The 20,490-nt window shown below is 38.6% G+C and overlaps 1 protein-coding gene across 4 annotated transcripts in view; it reads right to left on the reverse strand.

The window, feature by feature from the left end:
* The window catches only part of UHRF1BP1L (UHRF1 binding protein 1 like), a 47,380-nt gene extending 30,592 nt beyond the window's left edge, over positions 1-16,788 (reverse strand). For 2 of the 4 annotated variants that reach the window (XM_038154001.1, XM_038154004.1), the window contains exons 1-3: positions 16,560-16,788; positions 3,480-3,642; positions 2,336-2,374 (exon numbers count right to left, since the gene is read on the reverse strand). In XM_038154001.1, coding sequence (XP_038009929.1) covers positions 2,336-2,374; positions 3,480-3,642; positions 16,560-16,603 — 246 coding nt within the window. In that variant the 5' untranslated portion in view covers positions 16,604-16,788. Of the gene's footprint in view, positions 1-2,335; positions 2,395-3,479; positions 3,643-9,345; positions 9,492-16,559 lie in introns of those variants that run through there. The other 2 variants (XM_038154002.1, XM_038154003.1) reach the window with 2 other exon arrangements.
* Between the last annotated feature and the right edge of the window lie 3,702 nt (positions 16,789-20,490).

The raw sequence follows: 20,490 nt of genomic DNA on the forward strand, positions 1-20,490 counted from the left end.
TAACACACTAGAATTATCTTTTTTAAACTTTTACTCGTGCTTTTAATTTTGTGAGTTCTCACACACATCCCCCGTTCAGTATTGCATCATTAAATTCTTGATCCCTGAATATTGTTTATCCAACACATAAATTTTCAAAAATCGCATTTCAAAATGGACATGCTTTAATGTGTAGTTATCTGAATTTTCTTTCTATATGGCTGTTCTTTCAAAGAAATACTTAATACTTAATGCAAGCTGATTCAAAGCACAGCAGATAAGATTTTTTTCCCTGTCTCATTGTAACTTTCTACCATCCCTTCTGAATTCCCCCATTTATGCTCTTAGGTCAGACAAATACCAAAAACCCCTTTGTCCTCAATTTTAGATTTTTCATTATTCAACCTGCTTTAGCTACTAGATTATTATCATATTGTGTTAATCATGCATATTGTCATAATCTGCTTGCTCAACATTTTTCTATGCTACTCTTATCCATGAAAACCTGACTGCAACCAAAAAATTCATGAAGTGTCTAGTCTGGATTTATTTATACTTCACTGTATTTTGATGCTTAAAGGGAAGCAATAGCTGTTAAGAGTAAATTTGGACGTTTTAGTATTATTTTTTTAGCTATCTCAATGATTATCTTTCTTTGGAAACAACAGAGAAAAAAAAACAAGAAAAACCCAATCCCTTAGTTTGAGGATGGTGGGGGGAAGCCAAGATTTCTCCCAGTTATCCTAACAGTTTTGGATGTTTGACCACTCTTTTAAAAATTCCCTTTACTACATGACTAGTGTACAGAACAGTAGGACATGGATTCAAGGAGATTGCACAATATAAAAAAGAGCTAACGAAGACTGCCTGGATGCAGATCTATGTCTTTTTTTACTGGCAACTTCTGTACTTGGATAGAATAAAAACTGCTGCAGATCATCCTTTGGGCCCAAAATCACTCCTCAAAACTATCCTGTTTACCATATAAAACCAGAACTGGGTCATGAACAAACAGTATGTGCCACTATGTCAACAGACTGATTCTCACAAAGGGCAACTCAGCTCAGTGAAAGTCCCTTTGGCTAGACAAGTGGGTTCTAGTTATCCAGTAAGCTGTGCTATCAGAGGATGCTATTCCAACTTAAGTCAACTCTCAGCAGCAAAAATATCCCCTCTCCCCATCCCTGCCAAAATACCAGAAGTTCAGTGATGTAATGAAGGGCTGAGATTTGGCACTTGTGCCACTGAATTAATTTTCCTTTAGAAATCAAAAAGGCTGTTGTACAACCTACCATTGAATAGTGAACTTTTGTTACATATTTCATGCACTTGTTCAAGGACACCTTTATGTAAAAAAGGTTACCTTGAAAGTTATCTTAGCCTCAAAGAGTGCTCACTTAAGTTCAACAGGAGCAAACCAAACAGTGCCTTGCTACCACAGGTCAAAGTGTGTCATGTTTAAGAATAGCACAGTTTAAACCCATTTCCTAATTTGGCAGTTGCATCTCACAGCCAAGAGGTTGAATCATCCCACCTCGGCATTACCAGGCTTCAAGTTCTGGGTGTCAGGAAGAAGCAGTACAGACATAAGTACATTCCAACTGGGTCACTAGCAAATGCATCAATTATTTAAAACAACATGTCTTTCCCAAGTCTGATTCAGAATGAAGGAATTACAAGCACATTCACTGCAAGACTAGGAAACATGACAGCCAAAGGAATATTCTCTCTTAAGCAAATGCAATTGAGAAAGTTTACTCATCATCAAATACATTACTTCTGGTGCTACCACATTTGTTAGTCTATTTAAAAATAAAGAACAAAGGAAAACAAATGCGAGCGTTAATGTGACTTCTAATTGTTGTTGAGTCCTATTTACACATTTTACCTTCTATTTATATCCAGGCTGAATCTTAGGTGGTTACAAAAACCCTATAAATGCTCTGTGTGTCAAACCTGCTATACCTGAGATCACTATGTAAAGCACAGATGTAGAACTGAAAAGTCCCAGAAAAGACCACTCCAAAAGAAAGGCCAGAACTTGTAGAAGGGGTGACTTGGACAAATAACTACCCTTCAGGTAAACCCAAATGAACATGCAATGACTAAAAACATGACAGAAGCAAGCTAACGGTCAAACATTACAGTGATTACACTGAAGCCACAGATTAAGAAAATAAACCTACCAAGGAAAACATTAAGGCATTTTGCCTTGATCTGCTTCTACTCAGAGGACACTTAGTAAAGGCCTGTTAATGTTTCAGTTATTTCCAGAATCATATGAAGAGAACTATAAAAATATTTTATATAGATTCTGCTACACACAATACATTTCAGAGTTTATTTTAGAACTCACCAAAGAGATGGGATGTGTTTTCAATTTTGTCCATGGTATCTGCAAGAGAAAACACTACTCTAAAGCAAATTAAATATTAAAAATACAGTAAAAGAAATCACGCAGATTGTGTTCTAAGCATACAAATTATATTTCTAGCTTCTGAACTCAGCATAATATTACTTTCAAAATATTAAGTTAATCTGAACATACTATGTGGTAACTTTATGCACACTAGGTGTTAAAAGTTTGAACTTCAAAATCTATTTATCACTGAGTAGAAAAACAGAGGAATAAAGTAGAATCTGTGTCTTTAACAGCAAGTTGACAAGCATCAGAAAAATCATCACAGCCTTACACATTATTTCCTTTAAAAGGAAAGAAAATGTACATTTCCTTTGTTGACCTACAACTAATTGGATGCCTGCAACAAAACATCAAGTTCACTGCATTTAGAAAATCAGGACAATCTCCCATAGTGGGGGAAAAAAAATCAAAGAAAGAACACCAAAAAAACCATAAACAAACCCCACCAAAAGACTAAGGAGGTGTTAATGTTTGACCAAATTGTAACTTCAGTCAAGAACAAGCCCATACTTCATTTCTAAATCCCATGTTTGTACAATGTGGTACAGATGATACACATTGTTTCAATTATTAGCAGCCACAATGACCAAAAAATGCAATATCTACTTAATTCACTGTGTTTTCCCATATTTCCCACAGAGATCAGAATCCCTCCAAAAGGTGTTTTTGGAAACAGGAACAGAGCAAGAGGGAAAGCAATAAATGAAGAGGAGTAAAGAGAGAACACACAAAAAAGAGAATAATAAATAATGATGACAGACTAAGTACCACAGACAAATACAAACTTTTACTTCTACCACATTTTCAAAACATGCAGGAATGAATTCTACTCAGTAAGGAAAAAAAATTAAAACAATCACTCTTATTTTCATTATTTTCAGACATATTTTATGTCATCACATGAGAAACAAAAATAAGGAAGAAATTACTGCTGATAAAATCTTCGTTGTTCTTTAAAATTCTATCAAGCACTTATCACAATTTCCTAGTAATACAAAGTTGCCTGAAAGTTTACAAAGACAAAACAAAAAGAAAAAAGATTTGGTTAATTACCTCTCCAGCACAATAAAACACTCACCCTAATGGATGCTTTATTACAAAACACCTTGTTTATAGCCAGCCATGTTGGAAGATCCAGCATATTCTGGAGTACCTCTTGATCCAACTCTAAATTGGTCAGCTGACCTTCCCCCTTTAACGTGCTCAGGTTGATCTTGTCAGGTGACAGATTTTTGGTGAACCTATAAACAAACACACCTTAAGTAAATACATATAAAGCAATCAAAGTTATCCTGCATGTCAGTGACAATTTAACTTAAAGCAATGGTCTGGGGGTGAAGAAATCTTTGATAAATTTCACCCAGGAAAGAAATGGTATGATGGAATTGATTTGTCCCTCTAATTTTTTTTCATCTCATTAGTTCAGTTTATAAATACATAAACAAAAATATATTGTGAGATATCTTCTAATTTTTGTGTCACCCAGAATAACAAATGATCCTTGACTCAAACTATTGAACTGTTTATTTTAAACTATATAAAGTATAATTGAATCTCTTTCACTTTTTAATTTTTTGAAAGGAGAAAAAATCCCAAACCCCTAAAATTACTGTCGAAAACAGTACCTCTCTATATATTTAGTTAAAATCTTGCAATAAAAAAGTTTTATTTACAATATTAATTTGATTTAGTCACAGAATTTAATGACAAATTAGAAATACACATACACACAACAGCATGAGGTATATAAAACATTGGGTGAAAACTTGAAAGCTCAACATGATATCCATGTGGTAAAAAGTGTAACTATTTAAAAGTGTACATATAAATTACTTTATATTTCAAATCTTTGCTGATACAGTGAAACAATCTGTGTGACTGTGTCAAATGCTTCACATCCTTGTAAGACAGCATGACAGAGTCCATGAGTTCTCTACCTTCAAACCAACAGCTGTAGCATTGTATCTACCATAAGCTAAGAACAGGCTATACTTTACCACACTTTCAATCTGCCATGAAAAATTGTTTCTGCTCATGAATTGAGTCTAGTTTTACAAGATCAGGGAGTAGAAAATACTGCTGTTAGCAGTAAGCTTTGTGACTTTTCCCAGCAAAATCTCCTGGTGCTGCTATTCTCCAGGCAGAGAGCAAAGGGGTTTGTCTGTCCTCAACATCGCTCTGCAGCAATGCCCCAGGAGGTGCAATTCCAGCATTTCCTTTCCTTTCAAGAGACTAACTTCTAACTGAACTACAAGGTCCTCATTAAGTCTGACACTGGAGGAGATGGTGAAAGAGGATGAAGAAGGTTGGGAAGCTTTTTTTTTTTTCCTCTTAACAGTTTCCAAATACAGCTTGAAACAGAGAAGGCATTTTTTAAGTCCAACTCCCCAACTCCATTCCTGGGATAGTTAGCTTTGAAAATGCTTTTACCTAGCCTGACAAAATACAAGTAGTATGCATTTGCAATTAATACTAGATAAGTTTCTTATGATAGAAGTGCTGCAGTTGTTACTGTATTGCTTACAATCATAAATTATCCACAAGCAATGAGATTTAATCTGTGAATAATATAGTTTCATAATTTCAGTACTAAAAATACATTGAGTAAGGCTATTGATACATGTATTTTCCTTGGCAACTAATGTACTTCTAAATGGTCTGGTTGGAAACATTATGAGGGGAATAAAGGACTTGAATTATTTTGCTTTCTGGCTACCCTTTTTTCTTGCTTTCAACAAGAAAGAATAATGAGAAGAGCTAAATAACCTTCCTCATTAAAACAACCTATCAGTAACAGCAAAATATAAAACTTCCTATCTCAGAAACCACTGCAAAGTCTCAACTGACTCAGGTAGTACAAAATTCCTAGAAGATAAAAAGCAGCCATTGAGTGTTTTCAGTCACCTGGTAGTACCTCTCAGTCTTGACTTTCTACGTAAGGGTCAACATTAAAATGATACCAGTTTGTAATTCTTAAGTCACAGTTACACAGCACATGCAAAACCATTCTGCCACTACACACACACAGGTACACACAAGACTCCTGAGACTCATGCTCTGTGAAAGAAGAGCCCCTTCGAGTTCCCTGTTGCTCAGCCACACCAGAAATGCCTCTCAGCTTGGAGACAGACCTAAGCATTACCCTGGGTCACAGCTGCAGACACATCACAGTGAAACACACCGGACCTACAGAAAGAGGTTTTCAAATTTCAGAGCAAGAAGAATACCAAAATACCATTAAGGAGGAGAATGGCAACAGCAAAGCCATTTTTGATACTTTCAATATCCTTCCAACAAACAAAATAGAAGCCAGTTTCTTTCAACATGGAGCAGAAGGACAGGAAAAAATTCAAGAAGGACCATCACTTTTTCTATATACATCTTTTTTAAAAAATTCTTCATTCAGAAGAGACAGACATAAGAGGATCTCTGCCTGTTAAGACTGTACCCTGCATGTCAAAAGTCATGGAAGGAAACTCTCAAAAGGTGAGCTGTGAGAAGATATTCTTAGCATAATTGTTTTCACAGATTGATTTTCAACTTTACAAACTACACTTCCTTTCTCAAAACTTATCTGAGAAAGGAATTACTATGTGATAGTATGGATTTCAATACAGCTTTAATATTGAATTTCATAAGTAGAATAATGCTGTAAAATATTTACAGTTTAAATGCAAGAATCCAGAAATATGAATTTTTCAATATCACAAGCTGCCTGACATAGCTCCTTCGGGTACATCTACACACACATGCACTGAATATTCCTATGCAGTCACAGATAGATGGTTCAACTTCAATTTACAAAGTACAGACTAAGAGTTTTGTGAAATGCATAAAAGACAGTACAGGAACAGTGCAGTATTAAGAATCAAAGAAAAGTAAGTTACAATCAATGTATTTTCTCAGGACCACAACAGTTCTTACGGTTCTCTCCCTCTAAAATAACTCCAAACCTACATAAAAGATGCATTTATTTCCTTGCCTAAAATATTTATTTTCTAAAGGTTTGTTTGTAACACCACAGGCTTGGAGCTCCACCATGCTGGCCGAGAAGATGGCCAAGAAGTTGAAAACAGAAACAAAAAAACCCCAAAAACAGGTAGAGAAGATGGGGAAACACTTTTGTGAAGCCACAAGCTTATGGTTTATATAGGGAAGGCCACAAACCTTATGAAGTTTAGAGCCGTGCTCCACAAAGGTTTGGAGCGAATACCAGATACCTTGTCAAGTTTGACAACAGAAACTCCAACCTCTGGATTTAGTAGAGAAATAAGAGAAGTCTGGATCACATTTGGACACAGATTCTCAGCTGTTTTGCACATCTCCTGAATATACAACTGTTTTCCCCAACTCTACCATGTGCCTTCTCTGCTTTTTAAATAAAATTTCCTCAGCGATATGACTCTAAATGTATGCTCTTATCATGATAAATTATTAAATCACAGTATGTGCCACAAGTTTTGCTCATCTCCTTGTTGAACTCAAACTGCTTAAACAACAGGCTTTGAAAAAGGGAAGCATGACCTACTAAGCAACTGGATCAATAATAGAACAGCAGAAATAGAACACGAAGATAACTGGGTTTTTTTTACTGTTTCACCTGGCCAAACCATGTTATTTGATCACTAAGGAATATTACACCATTTCTGAAACAAGACAAATGGTCTTTTTCAATTGAGTTTCTCAGGAAGATGTTTCCTTCCCATGACTCTAAGTAACAGAATGAAGGAGGTCTACAACCATTCAGCTCACTATACCACTTCACACTTTAAGATTTCAAGTATAGAAGAGGAATAGAACTAACTCTCTGTCAAATTTCCCACAGGAAAAAATGTATTGGGATCAACAGTGTATCAACAGTGTATCAACAGTTCCTCTCATCCAATATAACACCAGAAACAACAGCTAATTTTAAGTTACTGGCTTGATCAAGTACACCCCTCACTATCTGTGACACCCAAGTGGCACCCTCCAATATCAAATTTGTACATGAGAAAGGTATCACCCCTTTACCCATCGGTATTGTGGCCACTCCACACAAATTCCTACATGCTTTATCTAATCTCACCGTGAACATTTGCAGAGTTGTCAGATATGTATTTGGAGTCTGAGTGCAAGATGGAGAACCCTCCATGGCCTGTTGGATGTCCAGCATGGAGAGGATCTGCATCACCTCCTGCAAAGCACTTTGTGAAGGTGCTCATCGCCCAACCATCTGGAGAAGGACAGGGCATTTCCTTGTTTACACACCCAGCCTGGATCTACTGCTCTCGGGCTGGCCATGAGTTATAGCACACTGGACAAATCAAAAACAGCACCTGCAACCCTACAGCTTCAGGTGGGACTTTTCCTGCTACTATATAGGACCTCAAGCACCTAACAGTTATCATGCTTTTTGACCTTTCATAGTCTAAGGACTAAACTTCCTTTCCAGGGAAAACACTAACGAGGACCTTGGCTCAATAAGCAACCCATATTTGTGTAACGCATCTGGTGCAGTGTCACACCACCTCCTGATCCATCCCACTGTAGGAGCCCTGAATAATACATCTGCTTTGCTGACACTTTCCAAATAATTGCTTCCACTTCATTACAACACAGAAGGACTTCAGCATAGACTCCCACTCCAGGTGACTTCCTAAAGACATCTTAGAACACTCCTACTCACTTCAAGAACTGTTCCACACTTTCTCAAATACTGGCATCCCCACCAAGTACATAATGCTTCCCCTAGTTAATTCTGTAATAACACATATAGGACATTCTTTTTTTTCCATTTAGAAAAGCTGTATTGCTTGCTTTTTGGGTACAGGCAGAACTGAGACAGCTGCTGTCATCAATGGTTATTATCTAATTATGTGTCATGAAGCAGATCTGTGGAGCCACAGCCAAGCACTGTGCATAAATGAGGAGCTTGCACTGCACAAATGATAATCATGTCGCAAGTAAAACATTGCTCAAGCAATTTACCTTTCATTTATAATAAACCCTCACACAAATCAATATTAAGCTTTTCTATTCCATGAGTCTTTTCACACCAAGCAGAGATATGGCCAATATGATCAACCCAAAAAACTTTATTCAAACATGACAATCCTATACGTCATGCCTTAATGATATATTGAGAACAAGATAATATAAAATCCTGAATATATCAAACAATATGTGGCAATGCATACACAACTTCCCCATTGCAAGCAGCAAAAAAAAGAAAACACCTTAATTTGCTTATACTTGATAATTATTACATACCACTTGAAATAAAACATTCTGTATCTAAGGTAAAAAAAAGCCATTTGATGAAAAATAACTTCAGAAATTTAAAATCATGAAATAATGATACAGTGTAAAAGCATAACAATACCTGCTTTATGGAAACGGCATCATTTATTTATATGACATTAGCAGGTACCTTTTGTAATGCTAACTGATCAGATCTCACAACAAAGTAAGATCTTTTGATAAGATATTAACTATAAGAACCCTTTTAATTTTAAATAAATAAATAAAATCAGTCACTTTCTTCTGTAAACTAGTTAAAGAGCTGACTGATCCTTCAAATATGTCAACACAGAGTTAATACACAATAAATAACGAAAAGGAATTAAGTAGATGCAAATAATAAACAGTAAATGTCATACAGCCTAAAGATATTGGGAAATACCCAGATTACATTTAGAAAATACACATCAAGGTATGTTTATAATGGGATTGCTGATTTAGTTCAGAAACCCAAATTTAGTTTAGGGCTTACAAAAATCCCAAAGAATCCAAAACACACAGCTGCACACAAACAATTATTTTTTTCCATAGTTTTAAATTACAAAAAGAAACAGGAGTGGAAACCCAAGTAACATTTTATAGATCTCACTTCACTCCTAAATTTATATAAATACATTCCACCTCTTACATTTACTCTTCAAAGGTGGGAGAGGGGAAGTTACCTGAGGGCAAGGTACTCAGACATAAGGCCCCTATTCCTGGTGAAAGCAAGTGGTCAGTTGCCACGGCTTCTGAGAAGCTTCTGGTATCATTTTGGTAGTAAGGATATTCACAGCAAACCAATCTCCACCAGAGCCAGCTGGGATCGCTGCAGGGAACGGGACACAGGGGACACACAAGGGATCAAGTTCGAAGGGAAAAAGGAGTGATACAATAATGTAAGAGAGTTTTAGCTGAAGGTAACTGCAGTTACAACAGTTTGTTATACATCATGACACAACAGAATTCAAAAGGAAACAGACCCGTGTAAAACACTAGGTTCCTGTGGGAATACCCCTTGCTATCTGATACTACAGTACTGGAGCCCTGTTTAAATGAACAGCTTATGAAGAAAATTTTAATCACGCAGAGAAGATTGATATAATGTAGCCAAGTCATTTCAGAGATACCCAGTAAGTACATTTGGAAGATGAGGAAGAAGATAGCCCAAAGATGCAGCATAAGAGGGTTTTATTTTATTTTTAAATGGGAGACAACTTTCCAGTTTTGTTTTGGCTAGCCTGAGATTTCTCACATTATTTGTTCCTATTTACAGTGTCTCAACCCCAGCTATTCAAAATTCACACTAAAGAGACCTGACTCTAGAGATGTAGGGGAATGGGACTTCTGGATTTGTTTTCGTGTTTGTGGTGGTGCTTCAAAGACCTGCACACATTTGACAATCTGATTTCAGGCTATGAAACTTTAGTACAATAAATTCCTCAAAAAAAATTTCTCTGTTAACTGTCTTCAAAGAGATACCTCAGCTTAAATATAATAAATTTCTACACTTTCATCCTTTTGGGTGCAACAAAACCCAAACTTTTGGACAATGACCTTGGCAGGCAGTTTGTTAGGGTATCAGAACAGAATTTAACTGATTTGTCACTAAAGTGAATTACAGATACCTAGTTACAAAATATTCTTCTTTTCAAGTCTCCAGACCCTCAGTAATAGAAGAAACTTCGACATGAAAACTGTTTCAGAAGTGGGCAACCATGTAACTTTCAGATTCCGAGTAGCTGGATCCGAGTGTTGCTTCCTTGAGAGTCAGAAGGAGCAAAAAAAGCCCAAAACTCCAGTGTTCTCAAGCTAAATGGTAAAGATGCATGGCAGAGCTGCCACGAAATCTGTGCTGGGGACATTCTTCTTCCAGCAAGGCTCACACATCCATCCAGGGGAGGCTGGAAGAACTAAAAAGCACAGCCTAGCTGGAACCCTTTCCCCTCCTGTGTTTCCTTATCAAAAAAGTACATAATGAAGAGATCTGAACCTTGGTTAGCACCAGCTCCACAAAAGTGTACTCCTGTAGGAGTTATTGGATTGAGAAACCTGGGTTGTTCTGCAAGTGGCCAAACCCAAGATATTCTTGATATAACTGAGTAATTACTTGTTAGCAATTATTCTGATGATTTGCAAAAAACTTGTGAAATAAATCACTTTGCGTAAGCTTTTATAATTCCATTAATGTCTGATCAGAAATTATCTGGTCTCCTTCATCCAATCTTCTTGTAGGAAAAAAAAAAAAAGAAAAAATAAAACAAGACACTTTAAGACACTTTAAAAAGCACCTCTTATTCTGGGAGTTATTTAGTTTCGACTTTTATTCTGCTTCAATATTAAAAAAAATCTCTCAAAACACTAAGGCTTTGGCAGGAGAAATAATAACTTTTTTTAAAAAAATGTAACTATGGGCTAGTTTTGATTCTTACATGCTCCATAATCACTTGACCTTAAGAGACAATTATATTCCTTACAGGCTTTATTTAAATACCCTTTATTCCCAAGGAATACTTCACACTAGTGTGTCAGATACTTGAACAGAGCAATCTTCAAGATCATTTTCATTGTGAAACTTACTAGTATTCTGAGAACTCCTTAAAAAAAAGATCACACACAACTAAAATGGTGCTGATTAATTCCTCTTGATTGTGCAAATGTATTAGTTTTTATTATGTATGCACAAGAGTTGTCTGACTTCAACAAAGCTTCAGCAGAACTTTAATTGTACAAATACAATGTCTGTAGAATTAGCATTTAGATTTATAATACATTTACAAAAATAAAATAAACCAAACTGAAAAGGACAAGTCAAATTCTGTGAGTTTGTTTTACTAACCCAAATGCTACTGAAAGCTTAAGAGATCTTTCTGAGATGTAACACAAGATTTAATATCAAATCTTAATAAAGGTAACAATGCAGAATTTTTCCAGAAAATCATTATTGCTCATTTAGCTCCAAAATACATGTATAATTTCATAAAACACCACAGCAATTTCAGTTTGAATTTTGGAAAATGTTCTGTTACAGAATCTTAAAAGGCAATATGACACATGAAGCTACTAACAAAAATAGAAGAAAGTTTTTTATTTCTGTTTAAAAAAGCATTTATTGATTCCTTCATGCTCATCAGAACATTACCAACACATTCACACAGAAGAAATTGTTGGCATAAGTCTACAGTTAAAAACTAAAAGTATTGATTTTCAAACATAAGGAAATTTAAGAACTACAGGATTACAGTGAAATTTTAAATTGCTCTTTCTCCTTCTTGTCTGCTGTCTCAAGCAGTTCTGCTTTACTACCTGTAGTTTTTTAGGCTTATTCTTTCCCGAGGTGCAGCATTTAAGACAGACATAATGCTAACACTTTCTGCAAGCATTCAGATACAATACAGACTCATTCAGAGAAACAGAGATTGTTAGATCTACATTGTGTTTTGCAATTTTCTCACATACTACACAAGCCAATAAAGTCAGTCATCTAGAATACACTCTGCAAAATTAGTACAAGCAAAAAGAGAAGCGGAAAAGTACACACTTTGTGTTCTTTGGCTGGCTAAAGGAATTGGATAACTTTCACAAACCTCAAGTGACACAGAAGTAGAATACACAAAACTGAAAATAAACAAAAACCTACTTATTTTACTACTAGCAGAATTTTCAAAGTTCATCCAAACAATTTTGGTCATTTACTTTCAGGAAGGAAAAGGCCCATCCTAGCCCAATAAAGGTGTTACACTGCTTTACTCTAAAAGAAGTCACCTCAGATCTCCTGAGAGGACAACATTCCTCACCAATCAGGCATGTCTGACTGGCATAAAAACAGGTCAATATGCAGGCAAATACTTTGGTAGGATACATATCAGTTGTACCAGATGATGTAGGATATCATTGTTCATTTCAGTACCAGCTGCTTCCTAATACTCATAAAATTAGGATGCTATTCTCTCTGTACAACCATTCTCCAAATTAGCTTTAGAATGACTTCCTAACTATGAGATGAAAACAACTGTCACAAAACTCACTGCAATTTTCTTCTATTGAAATCTTAGTATGCTCACATCTATTGATTCAGATAAGCAAAAGCAAAGGTCTAAGTTCATGCAGAACATTAACTAATGACCCAACTGAAAACAATTTCTGCCACACCAAACACTTCAAAACTTCTTACTGTTTTCTTTGTGGAAAATATTGAGGAAGATGCAAACTGTAACTTTTTAAGTTGAACTATGTGTTATCATTAATAAAGTTAAGAGTTAATATCAATTGAGGTGAACACTGTCATATTCAGTGTGGCTACTTATCAGACCAGCAAAGTTTATAAGCTCGCTTTCATGCTTCTTACACATATAAACAAAACTGTTTTTCACAGAAAGGCATGGATCATGCAAATACACAGAAGACTCGGACTGCTCATTAACTAGAAAGGGAATTTCAATGAGACTAAAAGGCAAAACTAAAAAACACCTGAAAACACCCTTACATAAGTCTGAGTTAGTAATATCCGAGCTCTATATGTACCTCCCATGCAAAAACCCAAAACTGAAACCCCTGCCATGGAGATGATCCCCTCACAACCAGAGCCAGTATTACAGTAACACCACAGTGAACTTGCACAGGGCAATCTAGATTCCTATTGGAAATCTTTAATACCATTGTTTCATACACTTGTCCACCACGTCTGAGAAAAAAGAAGGAGGAATGCTGAAGGATATCTGCAATCACCATGGCAGAGCACTGAACAGAAAATTTTGCAATAAAAAGGTGCTGTTCAACAAGAATTCTCTCACCCACTGAAAATACGTAACAGCACAAATCAAGATTCAACACAAGTTCCAGTTCAATGGGGAAGGCTTTTACAGTACAAGTAAGTGATCCCAACACCATAGAGAAGACTTCTAGGGATGGTGTATCTTTCCTACCTCTGTAAAGGATGATACTGTTATCCAGACACTTGTTTTATTTTAGGGCACATATGAAATAAAGACACTCTGTCAAGTGCATTCAGTAAAACCACACCTAACACAATGTAGAGATGTCAAAATTTCAAGCCTCCAAATGGCAAAATCATCTCTTCAGTTTAGGTGATACATTTAGTTTCATATCCTACACCAAGCACCACATTACGTGAAGTACAATAAAAACAGACGTAGTTTGTTCCTACCTCTTCCCTCCTTCTTGTTTTCTACCACAGCCTTGGGAAAGAACAATGCATGTTGAAAATAGAGGACATTTTTTTGAATTTTAAAAGACTGAAAAAGCAAAAAACTCATCACCACATCCTGACATGAGGTAAAAACTTGTTACAAACTGAATAAAATAAGCTTTATTACCTTCACTGCTCTTAAACTGCAACACAGCTGTAACAAAACCCCTTTATAAAAGTAAAAAGTAATTTGGATATAAAAACCATTTCAAAATGTAGTTTGGGTCATCTTCTTGTTCTCAGACTTTAAAGACTCACACCTATGTAACATTTTCACTGTCTAAAAAATGTAGAATGATGAGGGCTCCTTCTACACCAGTGTCCATTATCAGTCCATCTAATGAAACTGTGAACTGCTAAAATGGAAACTGCATTGCTGAATGACACAATGCTTCCAAATTGGCAAGAGAGGAAAAAGAGTAAAAACAGGATTAACAGATATTGCAGTAATCTTCAGGGCAAACATTGCCAAATCAATGATGATTTGGGGAGCTGGACAAGATCTAAAGATCCCTTCTAACCTCAACAGTTCTGTGGTTTGTGGCAAAAAAATCAAAGCACTTTTCTGTAACTTAAGGTACAAATTCCTATCTGTGTTCAAACATAAAGGGAAATACAATACTCAAAAATGAAAATAAATCAAGATAAGAGGGTGATTCTTTCCACTATATATGTACCTCTTCCAATAAATTTTAGTCCTGCCACTAATGCCTGCTTAGTTGATTGAAGATGACAAGCAGGAAGCAGTTTCAAGAAACTATGAAAAATGCAGAACAGCAACTATTATAGTAAGAGTAAAAAGTGAAAGCATCTTTTGGCACTCTCTCTATTACAGGAAATTCCTTATGTATTTGGCTCCTTAGTCATATTCTCACAAAAGTTATTAATGAAAATCCTGAATTAATACTTTTCTAATTTTTGTTGAAAAATCAAGGTCCTGAAATTTAGGCACATGTCACTTGAATTCTGCTTTCCTGAGTAACCAACTTCTGAAATTGCTGAAACACCTGTTCTGCAGGAAGTGAAGATACTATCTGATAAATGTAATGAAGAATCACCCATAACAAGGGGCTTAATAACACTGTCTACATTTTAGGTACCAAACACACTCCTTGAATAATATGGATTGTGAGCACCAAGTTCAACTTGCAAGCTACAGACCACTGGATATATCCAATAAGCTTTCCAGAAGTGATAAAATCTGTCATAATCATTTGACAGAGCCTTGTTGAGTAAGCATTATCACAACACACAAGAGAGGAATCACAAATTTACCAACATGACAAAGTACTTAGAACTAAGATTAGATTCAGCTGTTCATGTGAAAAACTGGACAAAACCCGACTCATCTTACTCATGCCTTGCTCCCAGACACATTTTAGAGTTAACCTGTAGCACGGAGACTAGAGCTCACTTCTCTTTCCATACAGCTTGCTACATATCCAGCTATTCCAATCACACTGCTGATTAGAAAACTGATTCAAGGCTGATGACATCTTCTTGTTGCATTTCCATTCACACAGTGCTCTGTCATTTTCATGTGAAGAGATTTTTTTGTTGTCAGCATTCCCTGCTACATAACTCATGAGCAGGGCAGAGAAGAAAAATTATTCTACTACTGCTCCATACATCACATTTAGCAGATAGATGTCAAAGGATTTGGAATGAGAATTATGTTCTCCATATGCATCAACAACAGATTAGTCATATGACAATCTGTCACTTCATTTTGTTTGATTTTCTCTATAAACATTTTTCAGAAATACTACACAAAATGGAATAGAACATTTTGTAAGAAAAAAAATGAAGTATTTCAGGTTGTATTTTTTAAGATATAAAAGTAAGCTCTGAAGAATTAGCAACGCTATGGTATTATGACAGATCAAGTACCTAACAGGTTTTTGCCTCTCTTTAGAAAATGGGAGAAACCTGATGCGGCTTTTTAAAACTGTATGACTCAGATTGTATACTTTCTGCGATTTCTCCATCTTTCAAGCACACGACATTGACAGCTAAGAAATTTACAGGAGGTTTGTTTGTTTTGCTTTAGACCGCGAGGCACCTTAGACATTATTTCAGTCACCCAGAAAACCACGAACTTCTTTTCACCTCTCCGCGTGCACCTTTCTGCCGCCCGGCCTCACCTCTCGGTGTCTCAAGAGCTCGGAATCCGCGAGCGGAGCTGCAAGGACACAGGCCGAGCTGCCCCGGCCCCGGCCAGCAGCGCACCGCGGCGGCTGCTGTTCGCCCCCGCCGCCCGGCAATCATGAGGGTCGGGGTCTCCCCCGCTTCTCTGCCCCCCGCACACCTCGGGCAGCGGGGGCGGACATCGTCAGCCCGGCAGGGAGGCGGCCGGAGCCCGGCGGTGACTCACTCGGTGACTCCCTCCTGCGCCAGGCAAACCGAGCCCCCTCCCCGCCTGCGCCGCCGGGCACCGGGCGAAGGAGCCGGGGGCCGGGGGCCAGCTAAGCGGCTGTGGCCGCCGGACAGCCCCACACGAGCACCCAGCCACGTCCTCCGCCTCCAAATCACTACGAGGAGGCGTCTTCAGTTCCCCCTTCTGCGCGCAGAATGGACCCGGTGCCCCCGCCCAGCGCCCAGACCGAGGGTCGCTCACCGGGACAGGGACCCGCAGTCGCCCCCTCCCCGCACCGCCTCAGCCTGCCCGGTGCACCGCGCCCCACTGACCTGGAGAGATGCTTCAGGATCTGCTTCTTGATAATCCCCGCCATGGTGTCTGCCTGCCCGCGCCCCTCACGACGACCAGCCGGGACCAGGAACGCGCCTCATCCCTGCGCCCGCCCCTGCCCGAGGTGGGGAGAGCGCCGGGAGCGGAGCCGCTATCCCCACTCGCGCTTACTCGACGCCCGGCGCCATCTTGGCCGCAGCATCGCCTGGTGACGGGGGCGAGACGGGGCGGGACGGGCCCGGGGCCCCCGCCCCGCGCGGGGAGCGGCGGCTCCGGGCGGGCGGAGCGGCGCTGGGGACGGGGGCACGGGCCGGGGACAGGTACACAGACAGGCGCACGGGCACTCGTGAGGCCATGGGCAAGGGCAGTGGCGCCTCCGCCCTTCGCTTGTTCGCAGAGCCCCTGCCCGCCTGCTCAGCATCTCCGTCCCCGTTCAGCGCCCAAAGCCTCTGCCCTCCTCAGCCCCACCACCCACCTTTTCCCCGCTCTCTTCCGCCAGCTGTTTCTTTCATCCCTCTTCAGCCTTCTCGTCTCCAGAATTCTGGAAGCGAGTCTCTGCATCCCCGCCTGTGGCTCCATCCCTCTCCCGCCTGTGGAACGTGTCCCAACACCATCACACCTTTGCCTGGGCCCGACCTCGGCCAAGCACAAAGATAGCACAACTGCAGCTTCTACAGCACCACACAAAAGAAACAAGGCTAGATAAGATAAAGAGCTCACCGACAGAAACTTGCAATGCTATGGCAAGAAATTCACATGTATACACAGACACACATATAAATATCCTATACCCGAATTGCTCAAACCCAGAGACTCGTAAAATCAGGTTGTTCCCCAGATGCTTACATTTTGCTGGGTATCTCTGACAAGTATACAGCCTATGAGTTATTCTACTCTCAAGAGAACAGCCTCTCATGTTGTAGCAAAATCTCCAAGTCAGTTAAGAAATTAATGTTTTGTATTAATTTTGTTCATCCAAACAGGGTTTTGTAACCCTTTTCCTCTGGCACTCCCTCATTCAGAAAAGGCATCTTGAAGAATTTCTGTGGTGGGTAACCAAGTACCCTAAAAGTAATAACTGGGGAAAAAAAAAAAAAAAAAAGAAAAAGAAAAAAATTATCAGTCAGAAAACAAAAAGGTTTTTCAGACGTGACCTCCATATGCAGGATGGGCCTCTGTAATAGAGCTTGAGCTACAGAGGAAAGACATCAGATACTATTTTCTCTGCTTCTCATATACATAACATTAATAATTTACAAGTGATAAACCAAAACCCTAAGGACCTTTAAGTCAGAAATATGAAGCAGTAATAGAAAAAATAGGTCAGGAGATGAACATTTTCAATTGATTTTTCCAGACATTTAAAAATCAGTCAGTTTTGTAATACTGACCTCATTATATTCTTAAGGAGATTTATAAAGCAGGAATGAGCTGTGTATGAAACTAACATTGTTATGCCTGTTTTACATTCAGTTTTCTCAACTAGGAAAAAGTCTACCAGTATCATGGAGAAACAATATTCATCATCATGATGGGTCAGCTTCTCACCAAGAGAGAAAATACAAGGGGCAAGGAAAGCAGGACCCATGCCATGTGTTCTCTTTCAAGTGTCCTGCAAGCATAGCTCTGGAAAACAGGGGACGTCCTGAGGCTCTTCACTGATGTCAGAACTGAAGACCAGAAATATTTCTGTCTAGCAAGATTGATCTGAGTTGTGACCTCATGTTGTATCCCCATGTCCTGGAGCCTATTGTGTAGAGGAACAGAGGAAAATGCACAGATTAACACGCACCACGCACCACACCCTCCTCACTCAGAAGGCAATTAGAAGGGCACCAATGTTGATTTCAGACCTTCCCAGTCACTGTGGACCTGCATGGTGATCCCCAGACTATATCTGGTCCTTGCTAATCCCACCAGTCCTGATCCTGATTGTGACCTGAGGATTGCCTTATGTGCTTGGTGTTCCACTTGCTTCATTGTCACGTTTGCTTCATAACCTGGGCTCTGGGCTTCACTCCCACGCCTGTCTGCCTTGCTCCCTGGCTGGGGTGGTGGGACAGGCCCTGGCTAGCAAGGCCCTACCCTGCTGGCCACAGTATCCCTCCTAGCTCCTGGATTCTCTCCCTCTCAGAGCAGCTGGCACTCATGTCACTAAGAAAGAACCCCACTTGTGAGCATATCCAGGATGCTGAAATGATCTCAAAGAAAAAAATTGTCTTATATTGGCCATAGACATTTTTGAGGCCTATTTGTGAACACAACAGAATTTGTGAATTCAAGAGAACACTCAAGAAGCCATGGATGTGGAGTTTTCCATCAGGCAGTCATCTCAACCAGCACCCTTCCCTTCACCATCACCCAAATACAGGTACATGGAGCACTGTTCATTGATGCGAAATCCAGGATAACAACCCCCTGCGTCAAAGGGTGCAATAACTTCTTCCTCGAGGTAATCTTTCTTTGGATGCTCTAAACAACCTGGAAATTCTCTACTTGGCACCACTCAGTTATTCTGAGGCTGCTCGTTCCCACAGACTGGAGCACCTGTGCTTTGTAGAGGGTGTGCAGTGTTTGACTCTTGCACAGTTCAGGGGGATTTCTTAACTGTAGAAACTGGAATGGAGTTGAGAGGAAAAAACCAAAACCAAGTGGATCTCAAGCAACTTCAGAAACATGAAGGTCACAGAATTTTAAAAAAAAGCTTTTCTCATTAAATAAAGCAGTAGGAGATGTAGTAAGAGAACAAACTAAATTTGAGCTACATTTCAGTGAGTGCTTTGTATCATACTTGCAGAATGAGAAATCTGGCATGCCTTCTTATTGATAATGCAAAAGATAATGGACTGTCTTCAAACGCAGATGTGCAAGGCTTAAGTAGTCTGACAGACCATTATTGAAAGAGCATCACGAAGTATCAATTCTCACTATTGTAAGGGGCAATATACAAGGTTTGCTACCACATGGACTTTTCAAAGTCCTATTTATGTGTCCTTGCTGTGTGGCTGACTTGGTCTGTGTTATGTACTCCAACAACAACAGAAAGTCTTATCAGAAGTGGAATATATGGGTGAATGTGTAAACAATCTCAATAAATATGTATGAATTGCCCTCAAGTAGCAGTGACAGTAAATACACCAACTTTAGTTTGAAGAGATTTGAAATATTTATGTGTATCAACCATTTCATATAAATCTAAGTAAAGTCTTAAAAGCCTGGCACTTGTCCTACATCCTAGAACAAAAAAAAAAAAAAAAAAAAAAGGAAAAAAGCAAAAGTAACTCCAAATCCAACAAAAGTCATTGGATGATAACAGATGACGCTTCATAGAGCTGCAGCTAGTATTTAGAAGGGAAACAGAAATTTACTAAATTCTGGCTCTCACTTTTATTTTCACAAGGCATAAGTTAACAATAGATATTAGGATTTTTGAATCTAAACAATTATTCTAAGAACTTTATATTAGTAAAAGGATAAAGTAAAAGTTATGCAATTTTAAGAGTAGTATTTTATATTTCTCTTTAACACTGAATACGTAATAAATTTGTTACTATTCTATGTTTTGTGTATTTTGGATTTTAATCACAAACCCAAAAATTACTATGAGTATACCTGTCAGTAGGCAAAGAAGGAAAACAACCTACAGTGTTCTTTAAAAAGCACCCAGGAGCTCCTGAACTTGAAAAACAGGCTTTTGATAATTCCTGTGACCTCTTCTCAAGAATCAAATAATGTATCTGCTACGATCAGGATTAAAGAAGCTGTCCTTAAGATACACTTCCTCCACAAGCACATAAAGAGGATTTGTCTAAAAGCAGATTGCCATGTGTTCCAGTGAACCTCCCAGCTCATGGAAAGATGTTTTATATTTGTTAGGGAGAAGAGTCATCATACAGAATAACAGTTACTTTTAAGTTAAGGAAAGTCAAT

Source organism: Motacilla alba, chromosome 1A (genome assembly GCF_015832195.1).
Source record: "Motacilla alba alba isolate MOTALB_02 chromosome 1A, Motacilla_alba_V1.0_pri, whole genome shotgun sequence".
Lineage (NCBI taxonomy): Eukaryota > Metazoa > Chordata > Aves > Passeriformes > Motacillidae > Motacilla > Motacilla alba.